This window comes from Pimephales promelas, chromosome 9 (genome assembly GCF_988280905.1).
Source record: "Pimephales promelas chromosome 9, fPimPro1.hap1.1, whole genome shotgun sequence".
Classification (NCBI taxonomy): domain Eukaryota; kingdom Metazoa; phylum Chordata; class Actinopteri; order Cypriniformes; family Leuciscidae; genus Pimephales; species Pimephales promelas.
Window position 1 is genome coordinate 13,463,728 of NC_142777.1, and position 14,036 is coordinate 13,477,763.

Consider the following 14,036-nt stretch of genomic DNA (forward strand, 5'->3'; position numbering starts at 1 on the left):
AACAATTTAATAAATGCTGTATAAGTGTGTTTCATTATTACCAGTTAAATAATGAACCTTATTGTAAAGTGTTACCACAAGTAGCTAATGATGCAGTCATTTAAAAAAAGAACTCTTCTACTAATGTGAAGTGTAGCACAATTAAATGGATGTAAAATTATTATCATGTCACGTGACATTTTATTTAATGTGACAGAAAAAGAAAAACACGACTGACGCAATGACTGAAATATATTTGACCAAATATAACTACTGGACAGCAGCAGAAAAAAAACAAACAACATTATTTATTTATTTATTTATTTATTTTTTAATGGCTATGTAAAACATGGATGCTAAAACATTTCGTTTTAATAAATGTGGTTTAAATTGCTCTGCCCTCTCGACTCTAATGTTGGACAGGTGGTGTACGCTAGACACAGGTGGAGCTGCTTTGGTTCAGAGTGTTTGCGCCGGTCTTCTCGGAATGAGTGACCGCCTCCAGCGAGCCCTGACTCCGCCTTCCGCAAGGCTGCGTGTCGCTGAGCGGAGAGAGGAGAGAGTCAGTGCGAGCAGTGCGAGCTGCGCCGCGCGTCAGACACAGAGGCCACCGGCACCTCACTGAAACACACCGAACATGGACCTATTCGAGTTTGACTTCTTCAGGGACTGGGAGCTGGAACAACAGTGGTACGTCTGCGGGCTTTATGTTTTTAGGCTCATTCAGTTTATTGGATGATATGTCTTTGTCATGCGCTCCGATCTGACGTGGTCACATTCCGAAATACGAGTGAAACCCATTATGACGCATGTAGCGGCTGTGTCTCAAACCCTAGTGAGCAACCTACCCTGACAGCGTTTTTTTGGGGGGGCATCATCCGAACGCGCATTCGCAAAGCGCACATATGATGTCCAAAAACGCTGTCTTTGTAGGCAGCTCGCTAGTGCTCACTTCTGCTGTCTCCGACTGCTCTCGTGTTTGTATTGATTGATTCATAATTGGGATAAAGTTTAATTACAGATGAATTGAGTGTCTATGCATTAAAACTATCAACGAAACTAAGTGCAGCCTCTGCCACTTTCCCCTCTTACTTTAAAGTGAAATTTCCATATTATTAGATCATGGATTATTAATTGATTGGATTTAATATGAGTCAAAAGTCCTTTAAGTCACACTTAGTGTTCATGTTTGGGTAATTGCATTGTAAGTAGTGAGTAATAAAAATATAATTGCTTATACCAGTTGTTTAGTATTTCAACTCCTGCAATTTATTATATTTATATGGACAGTTTTTTTTTTTTAGTGTCGCCATATTTGCATTTATTGCTTATAAAAAACAATCAACATGCATTCCTTTGTGCAGAAGTGTAAGAGAGCCTGATATGAATGTCATTTGCAGTTGGATTCATATTTATCCATAACTTTATACTGCAAACAGAACAGTTTGGCACATTAGTCAGCTATAGCGCCCTCAGCTGGTTAGGGCTATATGTTATTAATGTCTTTCTTTATGCACTTTTATCCACCACAACAATATGATTTCAGCATAATTCTTTGTCTTAAAAACCTTTTTCAACAATCTCTATATCACCACCCTGTGGCAGAGCACAGGAACCCGTGCAGTTGCAGATATGAATCCATACGAAGCAATGTGGCAGAGAATAAAACAATAAAACCTCTTGACGTATTTGAGCATTCATCACTTGACCTACATTGACAGATTGACACGAACATAAGCATGTTGGTTTGCTTAGTTGCTTTTGTCTTGGAGGACGCAAGTCTTTTCCTTTGTTGAGCTGCATGATTCTCAGTTGCTTCAACACCTTACGTGTGTTTTATGGTCTGTATGGTGTTATTGTTTTCTTTTTTTTACTCGCTGTCCTCCACATAATCGGGGATCATTAAGCTTGTTGTGTTATTAGCAATGTGATTTGTTGGATATGGTTTTGAGTGGACATTTAAGGCTGTCATCTTGTTAGGGGAGCAAATGTTTTTGCTACTATTTTTATTTTAAAGAAAATGGTCCTACTTTGTCCCCTCATGGGCATTTAGGTCGGTAATTGTATTTAAAAAAAAAAAAGGAATGGGACACATTTGTTTACATCTGTGAAAATGTAATAATCCACATTTAAATTTTGTCTAGGGAATTATGAGTCCTTGTTTGCAATCCCTTAAGTGATGACACAATGGTTTGTTGGCTTAAAAAGCGTCTATTGTCTGATAAGGAGCTTCAAATCACTCTATTTTCTACATAGTCACTGAAATATACAACTAAACTTCAGGTTAAAGGTTATATTTGCAGGCGCCGTGCTGATATTAAAACTATTCTCTCTCAGGAACAGCTACGGGCTAGTTGCTTATTACTTCTGCGGTGGTGGCAATTTTGTCTCTTGTTGCCACATTCATAACCCTGAGCTACCCATTAAGTCTGTGAATATTTATGAGGGTATTTAAAAAGCCATTTTTGTCTGATACAGTAAGTTTGCATGGTCTGTGTTTTAAAGGGAGTGTATCGCTATTTTTCACATAGACTGTCGAGTCGACCAACCCCCCCTTTAAAAAACAAAAACAAAAATCATTTGAAATGTAGATTTGGCTAAATAGATGAATTCTGTGTTTTCTAGAGATAAATCAATGTATTAGACGCAAGAACAACACTATAATAACGCGTTGTCTTTGTGTTTAATACTTACAGATATCCCTGTATCCCTATCTGATGGCCCTGGGCTGTACTTGAGATATCATATTGATTTGAATCTGATCTCACAGATGTTGGTTTGGGCTTCGACACGAGTTGGATATGATCAAGTCAGATTAGGTTGTGGGGAATTCAGTGAGGTGCAAAATGAGTTTCGATGGACTTATTTGTAGACAAAGGTTAAGCATGGGAGCCACTGAGGCGGTGTGGATTGGGACATGCTTTTCTGTGCTGACACAGCCGTGATATGAATGGCTGCTACAATAATGTTCGTTCTTCATTTTAACAGAGTCAAATGGCTTTGACGTGTGTTTATTCCAATATTTTATGAAAACAATTGCTCTTCTCCGTGTGTGTGTGTGGTGCATTTGGTGAATCGTTTTGTATTACGAGTTAAGTATTTGTCATAACCAATGAATTTGGATTAGAGAACCGGAGCTATGCTTAATTAGACTTTATATGGCTATATTTTATAGGTTTGCACCTTTAGTGGTAATAGAAGACCTCATAATTAGGTGCAGCCATTTATTGTGACTTTCTTTTCATTTGGCGGCACTTTATAGCCGCCCTGAGAATAGCACCAGGAGGGATTATTCAATGACTCACTTGTGCCTTTTTTTCCTCTCTGTCATTTGCCCTTTCTCAGCAGGGATTTCTGTCCCAATAACTCAATTTTATTTCCCGGTGTTAAAATGTGCAAAGCCTTGGACTATTGCTGAATGATAAGTTAACAGAATTTCAGACTCGCAGGATTTGTTTTGTTTATGGAGATGGGAACTTTTGGATTGGCACTATCAATATTCAGAAAACCATTAAATGTGTTTGTATGTAACTTTTTTTTTTTTTTTTAGGAGTTCACACTGAATAAAGTGTTTATTACCATTCAAGATCATGAAAATTAAACTAGAATTGAATTTATTAAAAGAATTGCAAAACAAGTGGGTAACACTTTTAATTTAGTCTCCTTGTTGCATGTATTTACAAGTAATAGCAGTACATTGTGCATAATTACTAGGGCTTTCAATTGAATGCATTAACTTATAAAATAGTTATGGGGAAAAAAAAATAAACAATTTAAATTAATTCACATTTAACACACCCACCCCTAATTAGTAGTAGTCATCTTACTTTTCATACATGTGATTGGTGACTAACATGAAGCAAACGACAGTTCAATAATTATGAAGTTAATACTGTGTTATATTTTAGACACAATATTGTCTGTTTTTGTAAAGCCGTAGCAGAAGGACTGCGCTTCTCACAGCAATTTTCTGAACGAATTCGCGTTTTGAACGAATCGGATGAATCGATGATTCAATGGCCCATTCATAAAGCCCATCCATTTACTTCATTCTTGAACGAATTAGTCATTTTAACTAATCTAATGAATGGATACACACTCAGTGATTTACTTCCACCCTCCTTTACTGAGAGTTTTAGAGTATAATTTCCTAAAAATAAAATCATGCTATCATATTAATAAAAAAACTAATAAAGGTATAGCTAAACCCAAAAATTCTGTACTCACCCTCATGGCTGTCGAAGCCTAACACCGTGTCCTAACTACACGCGACGCCGCGACACGCGATAAAAGGTATCTTTTCCATGTTAATCAGAGTTTTTGTCCTAACCAGATGCGACGGCGACACGCGAAGTTTCTAATTTAGAAACGGTTCCTATTTCTGCGACGTCACGGCTGACGGATCCGCCCACACAGAGATCTCATTGGATGGAAGTTCTGCGTGTCATGAATATTTAATCATCAAACATGGACGACGAGGAACTGATTGTTGAAGTTAAAAGGCATTCAATTCTCTACGATAAATCCAACAAATTCCACAAAGTCATCAGGAAAAAGGAAAAAAAAAACTTCCATCCATAATAAAGCGACGGGATGGGTATGAATTTCCCGATGAATAAGATCCAATAAACTGATTGTCATTTGAAGAAATTACCCTGGTTATGAGTACACATTATTTATTTTTAGTTAAAAATAGGTCACTGTTCCACAAGCGATAACGGATAATTTACCTCAGATTTCTATGGAATTCTATGCAAACATACAACTGTACTTCATAACAAAATTACCCAGTGAGTATATTTTGTTAATGTTTTGATTTTTAATAATGTTATTTCTTGATTTGATTATGTCGGGCCAGCGGTGCGCTTTCACAGAGAGACTCCGCCCACACACTGTTCTGAATGGCTGTGATTTTTGATTGACGTGTGGCGTCGCGTCTAGTGTGGACCGACACACTTGCTGTCGCTGGAAATTTATCGCGTCGCGTGTAGTTATTGTGCATTCTATTATAGCCAACGAACCGACTCGGACCGCTGTTGTCATGGTAGCACTGGCCGAGTACCAGGCACTTACATTTAAAAAAAAAATTATGACTACACCTTATCAAAACGCAGCCATTTGAACTTGAAAATGTTCACTTTATTTAATGTTTTTCATGTTAATCTTCTGTTAGCAACACTCGCAACATTAGTAGTTACACTCAAAACAACCGATTCCCATACGTACAGGGGACGCAGTAATACGAGTGATTATAATCGTCATTTAAAATACCAAAGCGGTTCAAAAACAATGAAAACAATTCATTCTTACAAGTCACAGGGCGCAGCCATCTTGAATTCCGAAACGGAATTCTTGCTCGGTGGTCTCATGGTCGTCCGACGTCCGAGAGGAGAAATCCGAGGAAAGGGGGCGTGTTGCTAGGCAACGTCTGTCGTCCGATTCGGATCTCCGAGACGGATGAATAATAGAACGCACCATTAGGACACGGTGTACACGTTTATGTGTACGAAATTCTATGTCGAATCTTGTTAAGTCTATTTGATGCTTTTCTCATTTGATACAATAATGACTTTCAATTATCTTTGGGGGTAAAATTTCTCAGCCAAATTGGGTGTGATTAATTTTTTTGTTTAATTCGAAACACCACATTGAATTAATCACCACATTGTTTAATTATTTAGATTAAAAATTCATTTTAATCTAAAATTAATTAAATCGCTTGATGCATGATAGCGCCCCCTACCATATAACAGTGCAAGCACGGAAAGCCGGACATTTCTGTCAATGGAGGGAAAGGAATTCAAGTCCTCAGGCTCCGGGTCTATAGTCACTAGTCAATCATTTTATCCCTTAAAACTCATATTTTATCTCAAAAATAACATATTTATAATAGCGTTTTTTCTTAGAAAAAAAATCCGTAATGCTTCACCCTTGCTTCATTTAGTATACATGGTTCTATGAATATGCAAATTAACCCCGCCTCCACTCACTCACACCAGCTCAGAGATCCACTCGTTGACGATCACATGTTGACCTGGGGTGCGTTTCCCGAAATCATCGTTAGCCAACTATGGTCGCAAGTTCCGTCGTTGTCAATAGAGTTCAATGGAAATTGCGATCAACTTGCGACCATAGTTGGCTAACGATGCTTTCGGGAAACGCACCCCTGAATGGTTACAAGGTCGTTTGTGACGTCAGAAACACCAGCGATTTCAAACCGTGTTTTTGAGACTGTCTTTGCTTCACTGCAGTTTTAAGGAGAAAATACTCGGCAATGGTGTCGACTTATGATTATGAATTTGTACATGGTTTGTTTTACTGCATATTAAAAACACCACATAGACACATAAACAAGTTTAAAAGCTTGTTTTTCACCACAGGACTTTAAGACACTGTCTTGGCCAAATGGCCATGTTCATGCAACTGGCCCACAGTGTTCTACAAATGTGGCGCTCAAGGTAAAATAACTAAAATAAAATAAAAAAATAAATAAATAAAAGAGACCTTGTTTTTCCCCCTTTCCACTGCCCAAAACAGATTCTGTTGCAACCGGCCCTTACTGTAACTAGCAAACCTTAAAAATAAAGTGTTAACATCTTACTTACATTTAGGTGGCAGGCTTTGATTCTGCATTAATGAAATGTCACATCAGAGCCACTTTGACATCATTACAATTGGTTTTCTGCCAGCTTTGGATGTGGATAAACATACAACAAACTATTCGCTGTGTAAATACAGCGAAAGTAAGACAGACGAGATACTAAATCACTATTTACTGTGGACATATATGTAATAAAGAAGACCACTAATCACATAGAATGTAAATATTACCGTGACATCATCAGTCAATGTTCTCAGTGCCGAACATACTACTTGTGTCCCAAATATCGACAAGATAAACACTTGACAAACTATTTCTGACACTTTCCATAGCCGACAAAACTAAACAGATAAAAATGAATCCTGTCTGTAAGTGTAATATAAAATAAATGATACTTTTATACAAATAAATATTTGTTTTGTACTTTACTTGCTCACTCAAGATGGATTTGTAGCAGTTTTGTCATACAATTATATGTTAAACTTATAATCTTGAGTAATTTAGACTGATATGTGTATTGCAACATACTAGCTTACATTTATTGAAATTGTTTATTACTGGAATTGGATGATGCAGTGAATCGCACTCTTTCTAAATGTTGGCTGAATTCAATACAAACTACGAGAAAATAAATGGTAGCAAACACAAAGACAATTTGCATTGCCAAACCACGTTCTCTCCTCCATAATGAACCATTTATTTTGTTAAGTTCAGAAAGTAGGGCACTGAAAGTGTGGCAAACAAACTGTTCCGTTATGCTGTGAAACGACACTTTTTCTTAGTCTACTGTGGTGTGTGTGTGTGTGTGTGTGTCGTGTCCACTTTTTTGGCACGTTGTGTGCCGTTTCTCTTTGCTCCCATGCTGTTTAGTCACAGGGATTGAACATTCTCCATGGTCGTGGCACAGATCTACCACATTTCCCAGCTTCCCTCGCCTTCCCGCTTCCACCTTGACCACAGCTGGGACTATATATCACACGGTTCGCTCGAGGAGCCGCGTACGGTGCCAATCTCATTTGTGCCCGGCTTGAAAAGGCAAGCCAAGCCAGGCTGTGCCCGGCACATCTCTGCACAAGGCTGGCATGATGTTAGTGAGAGCGGGCTGCCAAGCACAGTGCCCGTGGTCTTACTTTGCCACCTGCAAAAAGAAAGCCAAATGCTGTGGCATGATAAAGCAGCAAGGTTGGCACGGCAGTCAGGTTGTATGGGAGAGACAAAAGGTGACTGGCCTCGGGTTCGGCACGCGATTAACAAGTTACTCTGGCGGGGCGACAGTCGGTAGGACTGCAAATTCGAGTAGTTCCAGTAAAGATATATGGACATGAATATGACATTAAGTTTAGCACTGTACATGCAAGCCGATGAAAACCAGTCTTCACTTGATTTTTTTATTTATTTATTTTTTTTTTTTTTGTGTGAATGTCTTATGGTTTTATGCAGAATATTCTGAAGAAAAATAAATAATAAACAATGAATGATCATTTTTTTAATATAATTTATTATGAAAAAAAAAAAAAAATCACGATTATTATTATTATTATTACATTCCAAAGACTGTGATTTAATGAAATGAATATATGCTGGCTCTGGTTGGTTGGTTTATTGTTTGGCTGCAATAAATATTAGTATTGTAATTTTACAGTTGTACTGTAAAATAAATGTATTTATTTATGCTATTTTATTTCACAGTAAAACATTACAGTTATTATTCCTGTTTTTAAATATATTTTAATTAGTAACAACAACAACAATGATGATGGTTAGTATTTTCATTGTCATTGGTATGTATTTTTAAATGCCAAATTTGTATTTTACAGTGAAATGTTGCAGTGGTATTTACTATTTCTAAATGTTTCATTTAATAATAACAACTTTAATATTATTAATCATATAATAATTAGTCATCATAGTAATCATAATAATTATTAATATATTTTCATTATTATTAAAATGATAACACCAATAATTGAACTAATTAGTATTTTTATTAGTAGTCACATTGATGTGTATACTCACAAAATGTTTGGACAATTTTTAAACATGTTGCAATCACAATTTTTATCAGATTTATTATTATTTATTTTTTTATCAAATCATGCAGCCCTAATTAAAAATTGTATAATTAGAAATAAATAAGTAATGCATACCTCCACCTCTGAAATGACTTTATTGCTGATTTAAACAAGGATTAATTGGCAGCAATTAACTGATAAAAAAATCAACCAATATTTTTTTTTCTTTTTCCTGCTTTTAAAAATATTAATTGGTAACATCAACAACAAAAACAACAATGATGATAATGATAATTATTATTATCATTGTCATTTTAATGTATTTTTAAATGTATTTTTCAAATTTTATATTTTACCGTGAAATGTTATTTACTATTTAGAAATATTTTATTTAATAATAACAACAACAGCTTCAATATTAATAATACTAATTATTACTATTTTTTGTTTCATTATTATTATTAAAATAATAACACCAATAATTGAAGAGTTCAGATGCAAAAGCTTCTAAATGCCATTTGAAATTTTCTTCTAGAATGATCATTTTTATCAAGCTTGTATATTTAAGTTCAGTGATTTCACTTAAATGGCAATCGTAATTACCTATTAATTGTTATTTAAGTGAAATTACTGAACTTAAATATACAAGTTTGATAAAAATCATCATTAAAGAAGAAAATTTCAAATGGCATTTAGAGGCTTTTGCATCTGAACTCTTCAATTGTAATACTAATTAGTATTATTATTAGCAGTCACGTTGATGTATACTCACAAAATGTTTGGACAATTTTTAAACATATTGCAATCACAATTTTTATTAGATGAATTTATTTATTTTTCTCAAATCATGCAGCCCTAATTAAAAATTGTATAATTGAAGAGTTCAGATGCAAAAGCCTCTAAATGCCATTTGAAATTTTCTTCTTTAATGATGATTTTTATCAAACTTGTATATTTAAGTTCAGTAATTTCACTTAAATAACAATTAATAGGTAATTATCATTGCCATTTAAGTGAAATCACTGAACTTAAATATACAAGCTTCATAAAAATGATCAATGATCAGATGAAAATTTCAAATGGCACTTAGAGGCTTTTGCATCTGAACTCTTCAATTATAAATAAATAAGTAATGCATGCCTCCACTTCTGAAATGACTTTCCTGCTGATGTAAACAAGGATTTATGAGCAGCGATAAACTGATAAAAATCAACCAATAATTTTTTTTTTTTTTTTTTTTTTTACACATTTTGTGCGAGTGGTGTTTTTTTCCCTCTGCCTGTCAGGATGTTGCTGTGCGGTTGCTATATGTGTTGCTTTTAGCCCATTTCTTTGCTGTTGTTTGGGTGTTCTGTGTGATTGTAAGTCAAGATCAAAATCATGATTGAAATGGGTTTTTTGATCATGATTTCAAAGTAAATATATGAATAACACAAAATCCATACGAAAATCCAACAGGTGCTGTGCTTACCTACTTTACCCTGATTCACAGCGGTCACACATCTTAATGCCGGTCAGGCTAACACAGGACAGTTCAAGTGACACCGACACGAGGACCGATGTTGAAAGGCTGTCCCGCTCTAGAGAAGTTATTAACTGAGCACTAATTACAATAAAGCCAATAAGGGCTGTGGTAATGGCCCTGTGAATTCAAATGCTTTAAATATCTGCTTCAATTAGCCTTGACCATTTCAATTCGACAGCATCAATATGTGAGCCAAAATAGTTTTGACTCAAACACCAATGGAGCATAAAAAGCAAACAAAACCTGAACGGAATATGATTTCGGGCCAAGGCTGCCAAAGATTGATTTAGTCATTGATGAAAAATCCAAGGTTGCTTAATGCATGGTTAATTAATAAAGCAATTTAAAGGCACGCATTAATAAAAGCTTAAATTTATGTGTGCATTTTTTTTTTTTTTACTAGAAATCATGGACTTATGATATGAGCCAAATAAAAGTATAAAGTTGGTACTTGAAAATAATATTTTGATTCGACTTTGGATACATCCCTAAGTGCAGGATGAATCATCAATCTTTTTTTTTGTTTATTTTAGTTTAATATTGAATTATTTTCAATACACTAACTGCAAAGAGAAAACTTTAGATTTGGATTATAACAGTCTTGAATATGTCAAATATTAGCAGCAACATTATTTCTGGTGCATTTAAAGATTTTGAGTTATGTCAGATTTTTTTTTTAAAGACCAAAAATGGCCACATATTAAACATTGCCTAAAATATATTATGTATTATTATTATTTTCCACTTTTACCAAGTTAAATCTTTTAATCAGCATCAGTCCTCATCATAACTACCAAAAATGTATTCAATTTCAGGATTTTAACCCTTAAATTACCAGTTTTGGAGGCGAAACCACCGATTTGTATAAGAGATAAAAACACAAAAATTCATTAAACATATATAAAAAAACACATTTTGTGACACTATACATGTCTTTACTGTCACTATTAATTGTAGGGCTGTCAAACGATTAATCGCGATTAATCGCATACAAAATAAAAGTTTGTGTTTAAATAATATATGTGGGTGCACTGTGTATAATTATTTTATATATAAATATACACACATGCTTGTATATATTTAAGAAACATTTTAATGTATATACTGTATATAGATTTATATATAATTTATATTATATATAAATATAAATATTTTATTTATAAATAATAATAATTATTTATATATAAAATAATAATGTGTATATATATATATATATATATATATATATATATATATAATCATATACACATACATATATTATGTAAACACAAACTTTTATTTTGGATGCCATTAATCGCGATTAATCGTTTGACAGCCCTAATTTATATTAAATATAAATATAAATATTTTATGCATAAATAATATTTTTTTCTTAAATATACATGCATGTATGTATGTATATATATATATATATATATATATATGTATAGCCTATATATACCCAAAATAATTGTATACAGTGTACCCATATATATTATGTTAACACCCACATATGTAACACATGTAAAAAAAAAAATATATATATATATATATATATTGGATGCCATTAATCATTTGACAGCCCTTCAGAATACAAGAATGAATTTCTTTCCAAAATATCTTCTTGACCCTTATTGAACTTTAGAACGGTCGGCTATATCTTCTGTTTCCATTACAGAAATGCTCTGCTGGTTGTGAATGTTGAACACGACATCTTTCGGACTGCTTCTGGTATTAAACAATGCCCCGATCACACCAAATGAATCATGTGTGCAGTGAAACCACAACAGCAGATCCTAATGAATGTCTTTCCTGATTTCTTCCGTTGCTTTCTGATTGGTTGGATTCCATCTAAAGATCCTCAGGTTAATCAAGCTTCATGCTTCAAGCTTCCAGCTTACCTTTATGCCATGAAGCAATTTACTCCACTACCCCAAAGGTCACTGCCTCCATTGAAATCACTCTATGACAAATATGCTGATTCAATAGAGACACGCAGGCATCTGTTAGAGCGGCTCATTTCTTCCGGAGAGATGAATCAGTTTGTCTTTTACTGACCTTTTGCTGTTGCCTTGGTCTAAGCCAAAGGAAATTGCACATTCTTTTTAGAGCCCTAATATTAACGGATGTCTTGATTGAACAATATTTGTTTAGTTTTTTCCTCTATCAAAAAGTGAGCGATATGCTTATTGGTTATTGAGTCGTGCAAATTGGGAGATGACGAAGCTTAATTTCTGAGAATCGAACACATGGCTCGCGGGCCGCGGCGCGGACTGTATTCACTCGGATATGTGCTGGATGCTTAACTTTATGTGTGATTTTCCGCTTGCATAATCAAGCATTGTTCTTTGTGTGGGCATTATGCCAAAGGACTGTGACTAGGCTTGATTGAATATTACTCGGATAACATTCTTGTTCAGTGCCAATGGACGAATCTGATTCTAGAGATGTAGAATGCAAGATTCAGCTGTATTGATGCATTCTGGGAAAGCAGGCTTTGTTGTTTTTTTTACATATCGGTTTCCTTAATTCATTTGATGTGATCTAGGCTTTTAATGGGACACGTTTGCTAAGCTAAATTTAGTGTGAGAGCGCAATTAAGTGGTAAACATGACTTGGCGATACATTGATGTTTTATTCTACAATTTAAACCGCACACACTCACCGCAAACCGTCTTATCTAGTTACTTAATAGGAACATACGTTTTCAAAAAGATGCATAACTGCTTCAAAATGTAAGTTTTCAGTGTGATTGTGTTTACCTCAGGCTTTACTCATGAATTGAAAAAAATCCATTATAAAACCCCAGCGGTGAGTTAGTCTCCTGGGTTTTGTCATCATCCCTGCACCGCATGCAGTTTTATTGAATGGAAGAGCAATTTTTGACATTTTGATTATTGATTGTGGGATGGGGACGAAAGTGAAATAGTTCTTAGCAATGCAGGGTAGATGATGACAGAATAAAAAAAAAAAATAGATCCTGGAGAATCTGTAACCTGATTGAACTGACAAAATTTGGATGTTAACGTGTTATTTTTTGCCGTAGCGTTTTAGACAAACACTTTTTTTTTTTTGCTTTGACTGAAAGTAAATCAATTTTATTTTTTTTTTGTTGTTTTATGTATTTATTTATAAAAAATATTTATTTATTTATTTATTTATTTATTTAATTTATTATTTTATTTTATTAATTTATTTATTTTATTATTTTATTTCTTGAATTTTCATTTATTATTGTTTTTCTTTTATTTATGTATTTATTTTATTATATTTTTTATTTGTGGCAGTGACGACTCTGCGTGTGTTGTAGTCAAGGTATGACTGTGTGCTGATGTTGAGATTCTGAGACTCGCTCGGTGTTTGAGCGTGTAAAAATGTATCTCACCTTGTTTATTGGGAGCTACAGAACTGCTAAAGAGCAGGGCACGCCTGCCAAATATCACAATCACACGGAGCTCCGTCATTCACATCCAACTGTCCGCCTATTTTCACAGCACATGCTAATTTGTCCCATTAAACGTGGCTCATTCACATTGAGCTAAAAGTGTTTGAGAAAAAACTAGCAAGTGTTGTCATTCTAGCTGCTCCAGTGCTCTGAAAGTCCCCCCCGGCTTTTATTGTTTGATAAAGATCGGAAAGGAACACACATCTTTATCAGAGAAGGAGCGAAAAGATAAGAAAATGAATTGAAGCCAAAATGCTTTAAATGGAAGACTATCTCCCTGTGAGAAACTCATAGAGCTGTTAAGAGCTGTGAGTAACAAAAGGGGCACAGATGCATTGAGACTATAATCTCACAGGAGGAGAGAAAGTTCTGGAGAGAAGATGTGACGCTAGATTGAGGTGGACATCTTGCTTTAAAGGTGATAAGAGAAGGTAGACTACCAGTAAAAGGACACTTGTCTTGAATGTTTCTCATGACCTTAAAAGCCTTTTGATT

General features: G+C 34.7%; 1 protein-coding gene across 1 annotated transcript in view; it reads left to right on the plus strand.

Annotated features, from left to right (window-relative positions):
- The first annotated feature begins 413 nt into the window (after positions 1–413).
- aff2 (ALF transcription elongation factor 2) overlaps positions 414–14,036 on the plus strand; it is a 293,897-nt gene continuing 280,274 nt past the window's right edge. The window contains exon 1 of the mRNA XM_039648817.2: positions 414–669. Within this exon, the coding sequence (XP_039504751.2) occupies positions 617–669 (53 nt within the window). The 5' untranslated portion in view covers positions 414–616. The remainder of the gene's footprint in view (positions 670–14,036) is intronic.